The 14,852-nt window shown below is 51.8% G+C and overlaps 1 protein-coding gene across 1 annotated transcript in view; it reads right to left on the reverse strand.

The window, feature by feature from the left end:
* Positions 1-2,669: 2,669 nt before the first annotated feature.
* The window catches only part of LOXHD1 (lipoxygenase homology PLAT domains 1), a 102,134-nt gene continuing 89,951 nt past the window's right edge, over positions 2,670-14,852 (reverse strand). The window contains exons 39-41 of the mRNA XM_059707222.1: positions 11,039-11,171; positions 8,831-8,989; positions 2,670-3,658 (exon numbers count right to left, since the gene is read on the reverse strand). Coding sequence (XP_059563205.1) covers positions 3,178-3,658; positions 8,831-8,989; positions 11,039-11,171 — 773 coding nt within the window. The 3' untranslated portion in view covers positions 2,670-3,177. The remainder of the gene's footprint in view (positions 3,659-8,830; positions 8,990-11,038; positions 11,172-14,852) is intronic.

The raw sequence follows: 14,852 nt of genomic DNA on the forward strand, positions 1-14,852 counted from the left end.
GGAGAAAGAATTAGCTCCTGTGATTATGGAGGCGGAAGAGTCCCACGACCTGTTGTCTGCCAGCTGGGGCCCAGGAAAGCCGGGGCTGCCATTCCGTTTGAGTCTGAAAGCCTCAGGACCAGGAGAGCTGATGGTGTAAGTCTCAGTGCAAGGGCAGAAGAAGACCGGTGTCCCATGCAAGCAGGCAGGCGGAAGGCGGACAGTCTCCCTTCCCCTCCATTTTCTTCTATTCAGGCCTCAGTGGATGAGATGAGGCTCCCCCACTTCCACGCCCAGGTCAGGGAGGGTGATCCACTTGACCGAGTCCACTGATTCAAATGCTATTCTCACTTAGAAACACTCTCACAGACTCACCTAGAAATAATGTTTAACCTGGGCTCCCAGGGGCCAAAGTGACACAAAATTAACCATCACACACACACACACACACACACACACACACACACACACACACGATCTCACCTCACCCCAGGCCATATTGAGACCTCTAGGCTGGGAGTGCAACCCCATCTTCCCTGCGGCTCATAATCAACACCACCTCCCCCACCAGCCAGGTGCCACTACCCACCCTTCCCATTACATTAGGGCTAACGAGCTCTTTCCCCCTTAAAGGACATTTACTCTCAAGGCGCATCTGTCCCAAATCTCCTTTCCCTTTTCTGAGGCCAAACATCCCACCTGTTCCTGAAGCCCCTCACCTTGTCCTTGCTCAGGTCATTTGGGTGCCCGCCCATGCCATGCTCTGCTCTGCCAAGGGGCTGGGAGTAATGCGGGTGCCATTTAGGATGGACACACAGCACAGGGGTCCATCGGAAGAGGGGCACCCACAGTGCTTCTGACCTCACCGGTGTGACCCCACCTCATCAGATTCATAACGTATCTGAACTGGCTGAGTTGACTTCTTTCAAAATGTTGGGAGGAAAGGGTTGCTCAGCCGGAGCTGAGGAAATAATAACGGCAGGCTTTTGTTTAACCTACTTAAGAGTAAGAGTGTTTTTTAGACTGCGGTGCAACAGTTTGTATGTAAATAGCTCGTGCTAATTGCAAACGAGTTTTAATCTTTTCTTTGATATAGACCCCTGGAGAAACTTATTTGGAAATACTTGGTTAGCAGTTACTCGAAAGCAATACAATCAAGGTTCTTTCCAAATAGTCTTTCATGTAGACTTGTCTCTAAATCCCGTGAGGAAAAACCGAGCTGATCTAAAACCTGTCACTCAGAAGCCATCCTTATAGGGAAGACCTTTCAGCCAAGGGCAGCAGCTGTCGGTGGGGGGGCGATGGGTGGTGAGGAGCGGCAAGCAGAGGAAACAGTCCCAGCAGCGGCACAGCAGCGGACGGTGTGCGGCATCGCTGGGCGTGGAGCTGTGGGCAACTTGCCTGCGATGGAAATGGCCCAGGTCCCAGGAACTTGGGAACCAGCTGGGTGGGGGGCGGGGGCTCAGATCTGAAATACGGAGACAGAGTGGAGGGGGGGACGGGACTGAGAAAGAACCCACACAAGTGAAGTGAGAGGAAGGGTCCAAACACCTGCCAGTCCAGAAAGAGACACCGCCCATAGCGCGCCCAGGGGTCTACCCGTGACATTTTGGAATTTATATTGGAGCCAGGGATTCAAATGACAGAATTGAGATGGACTTTGTGACTTACAGTGGTTGGTGGAGTTTTTACAACCAAGGAGAGTCCAGAAGAGTTGTGAGGCTTGCCTGAGACAGAGGAGGAACCAGCTCCCAGAAAAAGGCACAATAAAGCTGTTTAACGGCTACTTCTCCCCAGCCCAGCGCAGCCCTCTGGAGTCCTGCTTGTTTAACACTAAGGACACACACTCACTCCTCAGAGCAAGTGCTGGATTAAACCTGACTGCGTATTAGCTCATTTAGCCCTCATAATAGCCTACCAGGTAAGTACTATCATTCTCCCCATTTCACAGATAAGGAAACTGAGACCTGAGAGAGGACATCACAGGCCTAAGCTCTCCCAGCAGGTGAGAGATGCAGCTGGGGCCTGCCTATCAGCCTGTGCTTTCAACCTGGCTGCTCTCCAGAGCCCCTAGACTTCCTGGAACCTGCCTCGGAGCCAGTTTAGCCTTGCTAAGAATTTATACCTGTGTGGGGGAGGGCACAGGGGGTGCAGCAGGGCAGCGGAAACCATTACTGGGGTGCCCTCCTATCGGACTGCAGGAAAATCAGAAGTGGGGCACTCAGTTCCGCTGCACTCTTGCTGTGTGATGTCCAGCCCCTTTGTGACTGTCAGTCAGGGAGTGTGTGTTGTGGGGAGGGAGCACGTGCACATGAGTGTGCAGCTCTCCTGCTGCCTCTTCAAGGTCACGACCCCCTGGAAGGCAGTTCTCAGTCCACGTTGCCCACACAGAGCCCCAGGCAGTAGGTGCTAAATAACCCGAGGCCCCTCCCTGCTCCCCTCCCAGCGGAATGCAGCAGCGACAGGCTGTTCCAGGCTCCGACCCCCATCACCTTCTGCTCAGGCCTCAGCTGTGCTATCACAGCCCAGGGCAGCCAGCGGGCACTTGGCAATGGTTCTCTGGGAAGTGATGGAAAGAATCAAGGACCTTTCACAGGCTCATAAATCGCCGCCCCCCTCCCCCGCCCCCCCCAACCCGCCGGGAAAAATACTTCCTCCTGATGGTTTTCTCCATTTGCACAGGGTTTATTGAAACTGGGAAAAGGGTCCATTTTCAGTGAGCAGATGTCAAGATGCATTCTTTGTGGGGTGTGGTTGGTAATAATTTAATTAGCCCAGCTTTTTTAGGGGAAAGTGTTAATTAGTTTTTTTTATTAAAATACACCATCTTCTTCCCCACTTCTGTCCCCTGGGTGAAGCCCGGTTTCCCATCTGCACCCCCAGCAGTGTCAGCCTGGCCGCCGCTATTATTGGAAAAGAAAATGCAGAGTTATTTTCGTGCAGCCACGGCTTGGGACGCATGTTGATGGTTCCTGTAGGTTCCAGAGACTGGGGAGGGGCAGGGCCCCCCAAGAAGTCACCCAGCGTGTCCCCTGAAGGACCCCGATGTTCTGGCCCACAGAGGCACATGTCCCCTTCTGGGCCCCAGTCCCAGCTCCGGGGGGCTTCGGGGAAAGTCTGCCGGAAGCCACGGTGAGGGATAGGACGGTGTGGTTGGGAGCAGCTGGGTGAGAAGCTGGAAGGAAGACCTCCAGCCCCTCAGACAGAAGGGAAGAGGTCTCGCCAGGTGAGCCCGTCTCCCCGCTTCTTGTCCAGCCACCGGCCGCAGCTGAAGATGGTGGCCACGCCCGAGCTGGTGTTGGTGACCTCCACCTTGTCCACCAGCCAGCCCGAGTAGTAGCCGCTGCTGTCGTGCTCCACGCGCACCTTGCGCAGCTCGCCCAGGTCCAGCGTCTCCAGGAAGAAGTGGTCGGTGCTGCCCCGCTCGAAGAGGTTGCGCATTTTCCGCTTCAGCTCCCGCTTGCCCGTGTCCCCGTTCGAGCCGAAGATGGTCACGAAGACGTTGGCGTCCGTGCCCGCCCCGGGCTCGTAGCCCGTCGTCACGATGACCTCGTACTTGACCGGCACCAGGCTCTGGACCTTGCTGGCAAAGCTCTCGGTCGTCTTGGTGACTTCGAATACCTTGAAGTACTTCCTCTTCCTCTTCAGGGGGATGAGGGTGTCGCAGTTAAAGAAGTACCTGTGGGCGGGAGGGGAAGCTCAGCAGACACCAGCCCGGCCCACACCCTCCCAGGACCTCTGTTCCTCCGTAGATGACTCCTTCCCAAGGGACAGGATCCTGGGCTGGAAATGTCTGCATTAAAGCATGAGGATTGAGTCTTGTTTATCTTAACATCCAGAGTGCTCTCCACCCATCCAGCTGTCTTTTTTTTTATTTTATTTTTTATTCTCCTTTTATGTCTCCCCCCACACTCCCTATCTGATCCACCAGCCAGTCCCATTGAGCTGTTCTGTAACATAGAACCAGAACCAGCCCACCTGGAAAAGTAGGCAGGGTTCACTCTCTGCCCGGCTGTCCGTTGGTCCAAGTCACCACTGCCTGCCGCCTGGACACATCAGCCTCCCCGCCCGTCTCCCTGCTTCTCATTCCCCACGGTCAGTTCTCTACACAGCAGCCCAGTGACCCCGTGGAGACATAAGCCCAAGAATGCCATTCCTCTGCTCAGAAGCCCCCAATGGCTTCCCAGGTTTTGCAAAAATCACCACCTTTCAAAGGCCTGCAAGACCCTCTTGATCTGACCCTCCTCCCACTGTTGACCTTCCCGACCTGTCACCTGCTCTTCTCCTCTAAGCTCACTCCACACCAGCCATGCTGAGCCCCTCACTCCCTCAAAGGGAATGAATGTTTCACCCGATGTCACTGTCAGAGGCAGTTGCAGGGTTCGGACTGACTACCCCAGCCAAAGCCAAGTGGAATCATGGCTATAGAATGTGCTCCCAAATCCCTCACAGTTGGCTGAGTTGAAGTGTGTGTGTGTGTGTGTGTGTGTGTGTGTGTGTGTGTGTGTGTACATGCTCTTGGCTGCAAGGTTCTTGGGTTAAGAGAAAGTCCCCCATTGAAGAAGCCACCATAATTAGAAGCAAGTTCAGGGCCAAGAGCAACTTCTTAGACCAAAAAGTCCCCTCCCTAATGCCGTTCCAACCTCACAGCTCCCCAGTTTTGGCAATGAATCCAATGATTACCAAGAAGGAAGTCAGAGGGCACAGCAGAAAAACAGTGCATAGGTGTAAGGGGGGCTGGAGTCTGCCTCAGCACTGCCACCTGTGTGACCTTGGGCAGGTCAGACCCCTCCCCAGACCTTGATTTTCCCATTGGCAATGCTAGAGGCTTCGATTGAACTGCTATGGATTCTTCCCACTCCAAGCTACTACTTTTTATTATTATTATTATTTTAGGTTAACTCTTATTTTCTTATTAATTAATTAATTTATTTTTAATACTTTTTATTGGTTTGAGTGGGAGAGAGAGAGAGAGAGAGAGAGAGAGAGAGAGAGAGAGAAACATTGATCATTTGCTTCCCCCTCATACACACCTCAACCTGGGATCGAACCTGCAACCTAGGTATTGTGTTCAGACTGGGAATCAAACTCGCACCTTTTGGTGTCCGGAACGATGCTGCAGCCAACTGAGCCACCCAGTTAGGGTGAAAATCAAACCCATTTTAGATGAAAATCCAGAACAGCAAAAAGACTTGGTTTTCTGCAAACTTACTAAATGCCAGGGTTTTGCATTCTTGCATCTCATTAACTCCCACAACAGCCCTGAGTTGTAGGCATCATCCCTCATTTCACAGGAGGGAAACTAAGGCTTTGGGAAGAGACGTCACTGCTCAAGGTGCCGCAGAACCGGGGTCCCCAGCCAGCCTGCCTGGCCGCTGAAGGGCCCGCTATTGACAGATACTTCGCAGGACATCCTTATTCTGCTCGGAGTTCTGTCCTCCCCCAATTTATCTGGAAAAATCTGGATTGTTGTTAAGAAGTGCACTTTCTTAGTGGGGGAGACACTTGCATTCTTTGTTTGAAAATTCCTTTAAAATGTATTTCTTTATGCATATGCTCACTAATATATATGGTTATATATAAACGCACAGATCGTGTGATCATATGCATGTTTTTCTAAATTCACTCCTTTTCTTTTCCTTTTTGCTTGGCGGTAGCTCCTTTTTTCTCCCTCATTTCCATGTCAGCATCCCACGGTCACCTCAGATAACCTGTCACAATGGCAAGTGGATCTTGCCCAATTCCCCTCCATTTCACCAACCCTGCCCACACACACACACACACACACACACACACACACACACACACACACACTGAGGACGTCCGTGTTCCATGTACAAAATGGCATCAGGCAATATGTCTTTTTCCATATCTTGCTTTCCTGGCTCAACAGTCCTTCCTGGGACTTGCTCCAAGTCATCTGGTACATATTTAATTCATAATTTTTAATGGCTGAAAACTCTTCCCTGGTGTAGCTATCAGGAGATGTTTTCTAATAGACACAATTGTAAGCTCACCAAGCCGCGGGACCTCAGGGCTTTGTGGGGTCAAGACTAGCTGGGGAAGGACACGAGCCAGGCTGTTCCCACTGGAAGTAGTCATCAGTAAGAGTAAAGGCAAGAGCAGAGAATAGCAAACACAAAAGGAACGGAATACATGAAAAAACATGTGGACTAGGATCACACTTCCGGGAACAGTGTGTCTGGGAGATGTTAGGAAAATGCCAGAAAGAACCAACCGGTCACCAAAGGCTCATGACGGCCTCCTCGGATGGGTAGGGCTTTGTGGAATCTTTACTTTCTTTTACACACTTTCTTTGTGTTATTTGAATTTTTACAATGACTGTGCATTACATATGATACTGGGATAGGAGAATGAAGCTGTTTCTGGTCTTGAAAAGAAGAAACACAAGCCTCTCTCTGTGTCCTTCCTCCGGAATCCTAACAGAGAAAAGCTGGTCAAAAGGAACGCATGTTGCCTCAGAGGAGCCAGAACTGGGAAAGATTGGGAGATGGAAATTTGACATGATCGTGTTCATAAGAGCTTGAGATTAAATTTACGCGCAATTCATGGGAAACCAAATATTACGGTGAATGTGGTGGTTGGGAAGGAACTGTGGAAGCACATCAGGGCTAGGTAGTGGCTTTTATAATGGCAGCAAGCCAGTACATGCTAGACCAGTGGCAGGCCAGTCATCACAATGACTAAACATGCCTGCACGGTCCCCCTTCTGGATGGAGTGACATTTCTGGGGGTGAAAGGCTGTCTTCCAGCAGCAACACAGGCCTGAGACCTGCACAGGCCCTGGGCTGGAGCCGGACTCCTGAGAGCCCCAGGTTGCACCCTGCATCCTTGCCTACCTCCTGGCTCTAGAGAGCATCAGCTCGCCTCCCAGAAGAGGCTGAGGCACAGAGAGCTGGTGGGTTATTGCCTGAGGCCTCCCAGCTGACCCACGGTAGCTCTGACATCTGGGGGTCTGGACACCCAGCACCCTCTTCCCGTTGGGAAGAGCCCTGCCCTGAGGACATCCCTTCCTCCCCATCCAGCCTGAGGACAAACAGACCAAAGGCCACCCTCTTGAGGGTGAAGGAAAAGAGGCTTCCCTGGGAGTGGAGGCTTCTTGGCACTGGATGAGAAACCCCACAGCTCAGCCCCCGGACAGTGGGACGGGAAGTTCATGGGCTGGGCCTTCGCTTCCCCTCCTCCCAAGACCGGAAGGTGCGGGTGGTGCTGAGGTCTCTGGCTGCCTCTCATTCACAGTGTCCATTTAGAGCTAACTCCAGTGATGACTATTTTATTTCATTATTGTATCAAGAAGCAGCGTTTTGTGTGTTTATGTTGGGGGTTTGCAGAGGAGCAGAGCAGCAGCCGTGTTCCCTGTGGCCGGGAGGCAGTCACTGGCTGCAGGAGGAGCTCTGAGCTGACCCTGGCTTGCTGGTGAGCCAGTGACCCTTCAGGGCCCCCCAACTCCAAGTCCTCCCTGTGCTGCTCCCAACAGCCATGCCCCGTGACTCCACCAGGACCTACTACGCCCCAGCTGCCCTTCTCTAGCAGAGCAACAAGAGCATTGTAGCCCCAAGGGAAGCTGCAATGGCCTGAACTGTGTCCCCTCAAACTCACATGCTGAAGCCCGAATCCCCAGTGTGGTGGTGTTTGAAGATGGGGCCTTTGGGAGATAATTAGGCTTAAGTAAGTTCATGAGGGTGGGGGGCCCAAGATGGGGTTAGCGCCCCTAAAAGAAGAGAAAGAGACACCAGGGCTCACTCCCTTTCTCTGCCAAGCGAGGACACAGCAAGCCAGGAGGAGAGGCCTCGTCGGAACCCAAACCACGCTGGCACCCTGGCCTCGGACTTCTGGCCTCCAGACGGGGAGCAGCTGCCCAGTCCTAAGTACTTTGGTAAGGCAGCCTGAGCCGGGTAAGACAGAAGCCCAGAGGTCAGACCCTTCCCTGCCGGTTCCCAAAGGGGGGGCTTGTCAGACATTGTTTGAGGAGCTTGGGCTCCTGAAGGCTGGAGCCTGCAGCTGAGGGGCCTGCCTGGGTCCCGCAGGCCTGCATCTGTCTGCTTCTGCCTGCTGTGCTTACCGTGAAAGGTGTGGGCTGGGCAGGACCAGCCCCACAAGTCTACACCAAGTCCTGAGGGGCCAGCAGCAGTTTTGTGGGGATGCCGCAGCCCAACCTATGACCTTGGCTCTCACTCACTCCTCAGGCCCACCCTCCCCGAGGCAAGCATGGCCCTCAGCTTCCTCTCCCTCCTCCCTGGTTCTTCTGCAGTGTCTTCCCTGCCTTCCAGACCTCAGGCTCTTTTCTGGCTTCCAACGTGGTTCCCAAGTGGTTTTAATTAGACAAACTGATAACTGTGGACGGTTACCCAGGAAACTAAGACTCTTAATCCTCCAAAAATGCCTGAGTCCCCAGGAAGGCCCTGGTGGGGGGAAGGCAAAGCTCTTTATTGAGGGTCCTGGGAGGCAGGTGGGTATGGTGCTACCCCAGCTGCCTCTGGCCCAGGGCCCTGCCCACATGGATGGCGGCAGGCTTCAAAGCTGTGTTTCTTTGTCATCATACAGTGATGGGAAGGAGGGGAAGGAATGTCTCTGCTGTCTGGCACTGTCTGACTTGCTCAGCGTTAGTTCTTCCAAAGCATCGATGGGATAAAAGGCTTAGCACCTAAGGGCATCTGGCCTAGGCCCCAGCCCCTGGGGTGGGCCTCTGGTTCAGATAGATTCGGTCCAGTACACCTGCCTCTTCCCTTCCTGCCTCCTGAATGAGGTGACACCTCCCTGACTGTGCTGTCTTACCCATGGCCCAGCCTCAGGCTCCTGCAGGGGGCGAGGGCGGGCGGAACACACTTACACGTTGCCGTACTCCATCTCGGTGATGGTGATGGTCTTGACGTGCCAGAGCAGCTCTCTCTTGGGGATGAACCGCTCCTCCCTGGCAAGGTGGCCCACGCAGATGGCAGCAAGGTCCCCCAAGTAGACGCTGTCAAACTCAAATGTGTCTGTGGTCCCCCTGCAGGACATAAAGATGTGGCCAATGAGAGCTACCCATGCCCACTGACAAAAGGAAACATTTATTGAGTACCAACTGTATTCTAGGCCAGTGATGGCGAACCTTTTGAGCTCGGCGTGTCAGCATTTTGAAAAACCCTAACTTAACTCTGGTGCCATGTCACATATAGAAATTTTTTGATATTTGCAACCATGGTAAAACAAAGACTTATATTTTTGATATTTATTTTATATATTTAAATGCCATTTAACACAGAAAAATCAACCAAAAAAATGAGTTCTGACACGCGTGTCATAGGTTCGCCATCACTGTTCTAGGCTCTGGTCTGAGGAACAGGAACAGAATGGCAAGAGCTGATGTCAGGTCTTCATCCCTTGAAGGGTTCAGACTAAGGTTGGAAGAAGACAATCACCACCATTAAAAAGTCCTACCTGCTGCCGGGCCCCAGCACCAGTGGAGGCAACAGCGCATGGAGCTGAGAGCAGGTGAGGCCCTGGGCCCTGGGTGTTGGCCAGAGAAGGTGATGGGATGAGAGAGGCAGGGAAGTGTCCTCTGATGTGGACCCAAATTGGCAAAGCCATGGGATGGGAAGAGTGGGGTGGGGAGGTGCAGACATTTCTGGGGGGAGTGCTGGCTTGGCTGCAGGCTGGGTCCAGTGAGGGAAATGCAATGGAAAGGAGGTGAGGGACGCCTGGCCAGCATGGCTCAGTGGTTGAGAGTGGTTCAATTTCCAGTCAGGGCACATGCCCAGGTTGCAGGCTCGATCTCCATTGTGGGGTGTGCAGGAGGCAGCTGATCAATGATTCTCTCTCATCATTGACCTCTCTCTCTCTCTCTCTCTCTCTCTCTCTCTCTCTCTCTCTCTCTCTCTCTCCTCTCTGAAATCAAAAAAAAAAAAAAAAGAAAAAAAAAAAAGGAGGTGAAATGCAGCAGTCTGTGGTCTGTAAGTGCCAATCAGAGTTCAGACTTTGTCCTGACCTAGAGGGAGTTTAAATAAAAGGCAGGTGGCTTATGGGAGGGAGAGACTTTATTGAAGCAGTTTTGGAGAGAGTCGGGAGATGAAGTGGGCATCTGAGCAGCTCAGAGGCAGCTCTGATGCGGGAAGGAGGTGAGATTCTCCAGGCTGTGTCTGCCAACAGGGAGCTGTGAATGGAGGCCCCTTTATACGAGACCCAATTTTGGTTTTCCTATAAAGAACCTTAGAGGCTGTCCCTTCCCTTCCTCCTTCTAAACAGAACTTAATTCTATGCTGTCTTCCATGCTTCTTCTGCAATTGTACGGCTGGAAGTCCTCCTTTTCAACTAGATCGTGAGTTCCTTGTCTGTGTGGACAAGGGATAAAAAAGTCTGCAGTGATTCTGGGTCTTGTTGCACAATCATTAATTAATTAGTTTAATTAACTAGTTGTTGCTGTAGCTTTCTGTTAACTTTTTTTAAAAAATTGGCATATCTTTGATATATAACATTGTGTAGATTTAAGGTGTACAACACATTAATTCGATAACATATATTGTACTGTGATTGCTAGTACAGTGATAATTAGCATCTCAATCACATTATGTAATCATCCTTTCTTTTTAGTGGCTGGAACAATTAAGTTCTAGTCTCTTATGGTGGACTCTATTTTTTTCTTTTTTTTAAATATATTTTTATTGATTTCAGTGAGGGAGAGAGACATAGAAACATCAATAATGAGAGAGAATCATTGATCGGCTGCCTCCTGCACGGCCCACAGTGGGGATTGAGCTTGCAGCCCGGCATATGCCCTGACCCGGAATTGAACTGTGACCTCCTGGTTCAGAGGTTGATGTTCACCCACTGAGCAACACCGGCCAGGCTGGCGGACTCTCTTTAAATGACAGTCCCCTCCTAGCTTTTCCTTTATAAACTCCTGTTTCATCCCTAGGAGTCAGCACACAGTAGGTACTCAATAAACACTTGCAGTTTAAGCCCATGAATATGTTTATGACTCCCAGCAGGGGGGTTCATCCTTGGGGTCCCTCTCTTACCCACCCCACCCCCATGACCCTGTGGGCACCCCTCTTCCTACTTCCTAAAGGCCCGCTGTCTGGAAGAATTTTCCACGAGAAACTCTTTGGATCGGTTCTTCCTGCCCTCCAGGATGAGCCAGACGTTCTCCCTGGTTTCGCCTCCGTTGCCCGTTTCTATGACGATCTCGTAGGCTGCAGCGGAGAAGGTGGGAGAGGGTCAGTGGAGGGGAAGCAGCGCCCACCACCAGGGCAGGAGTTTGATGGCTGCTCCCTCCAGGTCCTACATCTGATCTTAGACCAAGTCTGGTGTGGGAGGGGGGCAGGTTATAATAGCCACAATCGAGGCAGTAAAAATAGAATCTGCCCTGATTTGGGGGGCTAGAATGGTGCTCCCATTTTATTTATAGTAGCAGCCTCTTTGCCTGGGGAACATGGTAGCTGCTGGGCCTGGCTCCCTGACACACAAAGTGAGACCATAGGCAAATAATAGGGAGGAGAAGTGGGCCCCACTACTGGAAGGGTCTGGAAAGCCCCAGGCAGGCAAGACTCTAGGATCACCTCAACCCTCTCCAGCAAGCAGTCCCACTCCCATTTGTCTCAGTTTTCACTCCGGTTTCAGCTCAGTCACAACCCCCCCCCCCCCCACTTCCCTCAAGCTTGTCTGCATTCATTCCATTTGTCAGTACTGGGCTGGACTCTGGGTGACACTGGAACACAATCTCTAGCCCCAGACACACAGGCACAGATTATACCATAGGACAGAACGTGGGAGCCCTGTGAGAAAGGGCCCAAGGAAAAACCTGCCCCCTTGTTAGTTCTCTCAGCACCTAGAACTTTCTCCCTGGCTCACTCCAACCACTCTGCCTCCCTCTGAGCTGTCCCCAGAGTACTGAGGCGGGCTGCTGCCTTAGAGCTCTGCAATGAGGGTTCCCTCTGTCTGCATCGCTCCCCCACCCACCCATATCGGTTTGGCTCACTCCTTCACCAGCTTCTATTTCTTATTCAAATGTTACCACCTGCGGTCTGCCCAACCACCACATCTAAAATTGCAACCTGATTCCCCCGCAGCGCTCCTGGCTTGCTTTACCTATTATTCTCTTGTGTCCCTATCAGCTAGTACCTTCTAACATGCTATGTCATTTACTTATTACTTTATTGTTTATTGAATCCCCCCTCCCACCTGAATGCAAGCTCCCTGAGGGTAAGGGTCTTCATTGTGCTCACCGATGGGCCCCACATGCCCAGAACAGCGCCCAGCACAGAGGCATTCAGTAAATATGTGATGAGCAAATGAATGAATGATTGGGCTAATCACAGGACTCTTTGTGAAGGAGGTGGCATTTCACCTTGGGCTTGAAGAAGAGCCATGACTATGATCAGCAGAAAGTGGAGGAATGTTCTGGGCAGAGGGAGAAGCATGAGAAGATACTGAGGGGTGTGGCAGGGGCTTGAAGTCCACATGATCCAGACCTGATCCCCAGGATCAAGTCCAGGGATGGAGCCGGCACACAGACAGATACAATAAATCTCTGTTCAGAGTGTCCCTATGCATGAAGCTCTCACTGCAGTAAATTAATTGGTGAGGATTTGGGGTTCGGAATCCAAAGGAGATAGCTCTCTTTCTGTGCCTTTATCTCAGAGACGTGATGACGACAATTAAGTGAAGGGATGGCTATGGCTGGTGCTCAGGGTAATGTCCATTCCAGGCCCTCAGCAACATTTTTCCTTTGCAACTTTTCTCAGGGAGAATCTGTGTTGCCTGAAACAGGTAGGATGAACCTGAGCAAAGACTCAGGTAGTCCACAACAGGAAGAGACATCCAGAGAGCACTTAACACCTGGAAAAGGGTGGGGCCCACAGAGCCCAGCCTAGGACAGAGAGAGAGAGAATGTAAAATTGCTGAGTCACTGTCAGGGACTAGAACCCCGACAGGGCGGAGAGTGATCCCACTTCTCCCAACATTTTTTTTTTCCCATTAGAAGGGGAGGTGTGTTCTGCAAACCAAATGCCTGTGAGTTCAAAGTGGATCCTGGCATTGGTAAGGAAATGGTTTGGAGCAGGGAGCTCAAGGAACCTCCATGCTCACTGCAATGACCTCAAGGAGGAAATGTGAGAAATGATGCAGATGGAGGAATGTGGACTGTAACTCATTCCTTTCTGAGGGTCCTGAGGGTAAGGGACAGAGGTAAGACGTGTAAGCGAGGACATTTAGGTAGAAACAAATGTTGCTGGTCGCGTCAATGGTCTTCTGAGAGGAAGTTTCATTCTACATATTTTCACCTTGCCCTCTTTCCCAAGTCGTCAGGGGCTTGAAAAAATGTGGAGGCCTGACTCTCAACTTTGTTGATAGGCTGCTGGGAGGAAAGAGGAGACAGAAGAGGGTGGGGGACCTGAAAGAGCAGGCAGGTAGCAGGGGTGAGCCCAGTCCAGTAGGGGGTCAATCTAAGGCTTACCATAGGGCCAGCAGACCCACAGGACAAGCCCAGATGGAGAAAGGGAGCCACCATGTGAGTCACCAGCATGAAGGCCCACCAGCAAAGCTACCCTGAGCTCAGGAGGCATGAGTGTGGTTCAAGTGGCAGGATAGGAGAGGCGGGCAGACCACCCTTTACATCTTGCGTGTGCTCTGGGCCGGGCATCTGCAGAGGCAGATGGACAAGCAATCCAGAATACACTGAGAGGAGCCAATACCATGTCACGTGAGCAGCTGCTGAATGAACAGGTGTCTGTCTTGAGGCAAGACCTGCAGGGAGTGATGCTGTGGAGGAATGCCAGGGCAGGACACTGGGCTTCCAGTAGGCACCTGGAACTTCCAGCTTCCTATCGCCTTCTCTACCTCATGTTGCCAGGAACATTCTCTACTCTGGGGAGCTCCTACATGGTGTAGATGGGGTGGAGAGGCCCCTCCTGGCCAGTCAGAATCTTCCTTTGGGCAATACTTTCTTCCCTTCCATGGAGGCTATTGAGCTAGAAGGCTATGGGGTTGGGGTGGCCAGCAGCCATCTTCCCACAATGCTGAGAAAGAAACCATTGAGAAGAAAGGGGGTTCGGAGACACTGAAACCACTGGGGATACTGAAATCACAGCCTCAAGACAGCCCCACCTCAGACTTCCAAGTTCTGGGAACCAGTACACACCCCTTTGGCTGGATCTAGCTTAGTGTTGGGGTTCAGACATGTACAACCAAGAGTCCTGGCCACTCCTGAAGTTTTCTGTTTGACCTCACTGGGACTGCCAAAGGATGGAAGCTTCAAGAGCATGACTATGAAGATGGGTTTTCTAACAGAGCCGCCTGGTGAAGCAGTGAGTTGCCTATCCCTGGGCAGCTGGCCATCACCAGGCTGTTTTGGGGTTGACTGTCCAGGCCTAAGGGCCCCACAAGAGGGGGAATGGAAAATGGTAGCTGTAAAGAGGGAAGCACGGGTCCTGCTGGAGGATGTCCCAGCCTGCGAGACCTTATTTGCCCTCCCAGGTGTGTGTGAGTTCTCGTGTGCATGCATGTATGTGCACATATGAGCATGTGATCCTACTATCCAGGCCTTACTCTGTATCCATTACAATGGAATCTCAGGGGGTAGGACCTGGGCATCAGTATTATTTAAAGATTGCCAGTGGTTTTCAGCTTCAGCTGAACATTAGATCAAATGCAGAGGCGCATGCTTGCAGAGGGCTGGGAGCAGCTTCCAGAACTGCTAACAAGAATTGGAGGTGAAGGCAGGGAGCAGGAGGATAAATGATGTGGGGCAATCGATCAGTCTGGAGTGCCAGCCAGGCTCAATACTGACAAGACCTCCTGTGGTGGTTCAGAGTCCTGGGCTAGGAATCAGGTCACCTGGGTGCTAGTAGCTACCCATGGGCCTTAGGAAAGTCACT

Source organism: Myotis daubentonii, chromosome 8 (assembly GCF_963259705.1).
Source record: "Myotis daubentonii chromosome 8, mMyoDau2.1, whole genome shotgun sequence".
Classification (NCBI taxonomy): Eukaryota; Metazoa; Chordata; class Mammalia; order Chiroptera; family Vespertilionidae; genus Myotis; species Myotis daubentonii.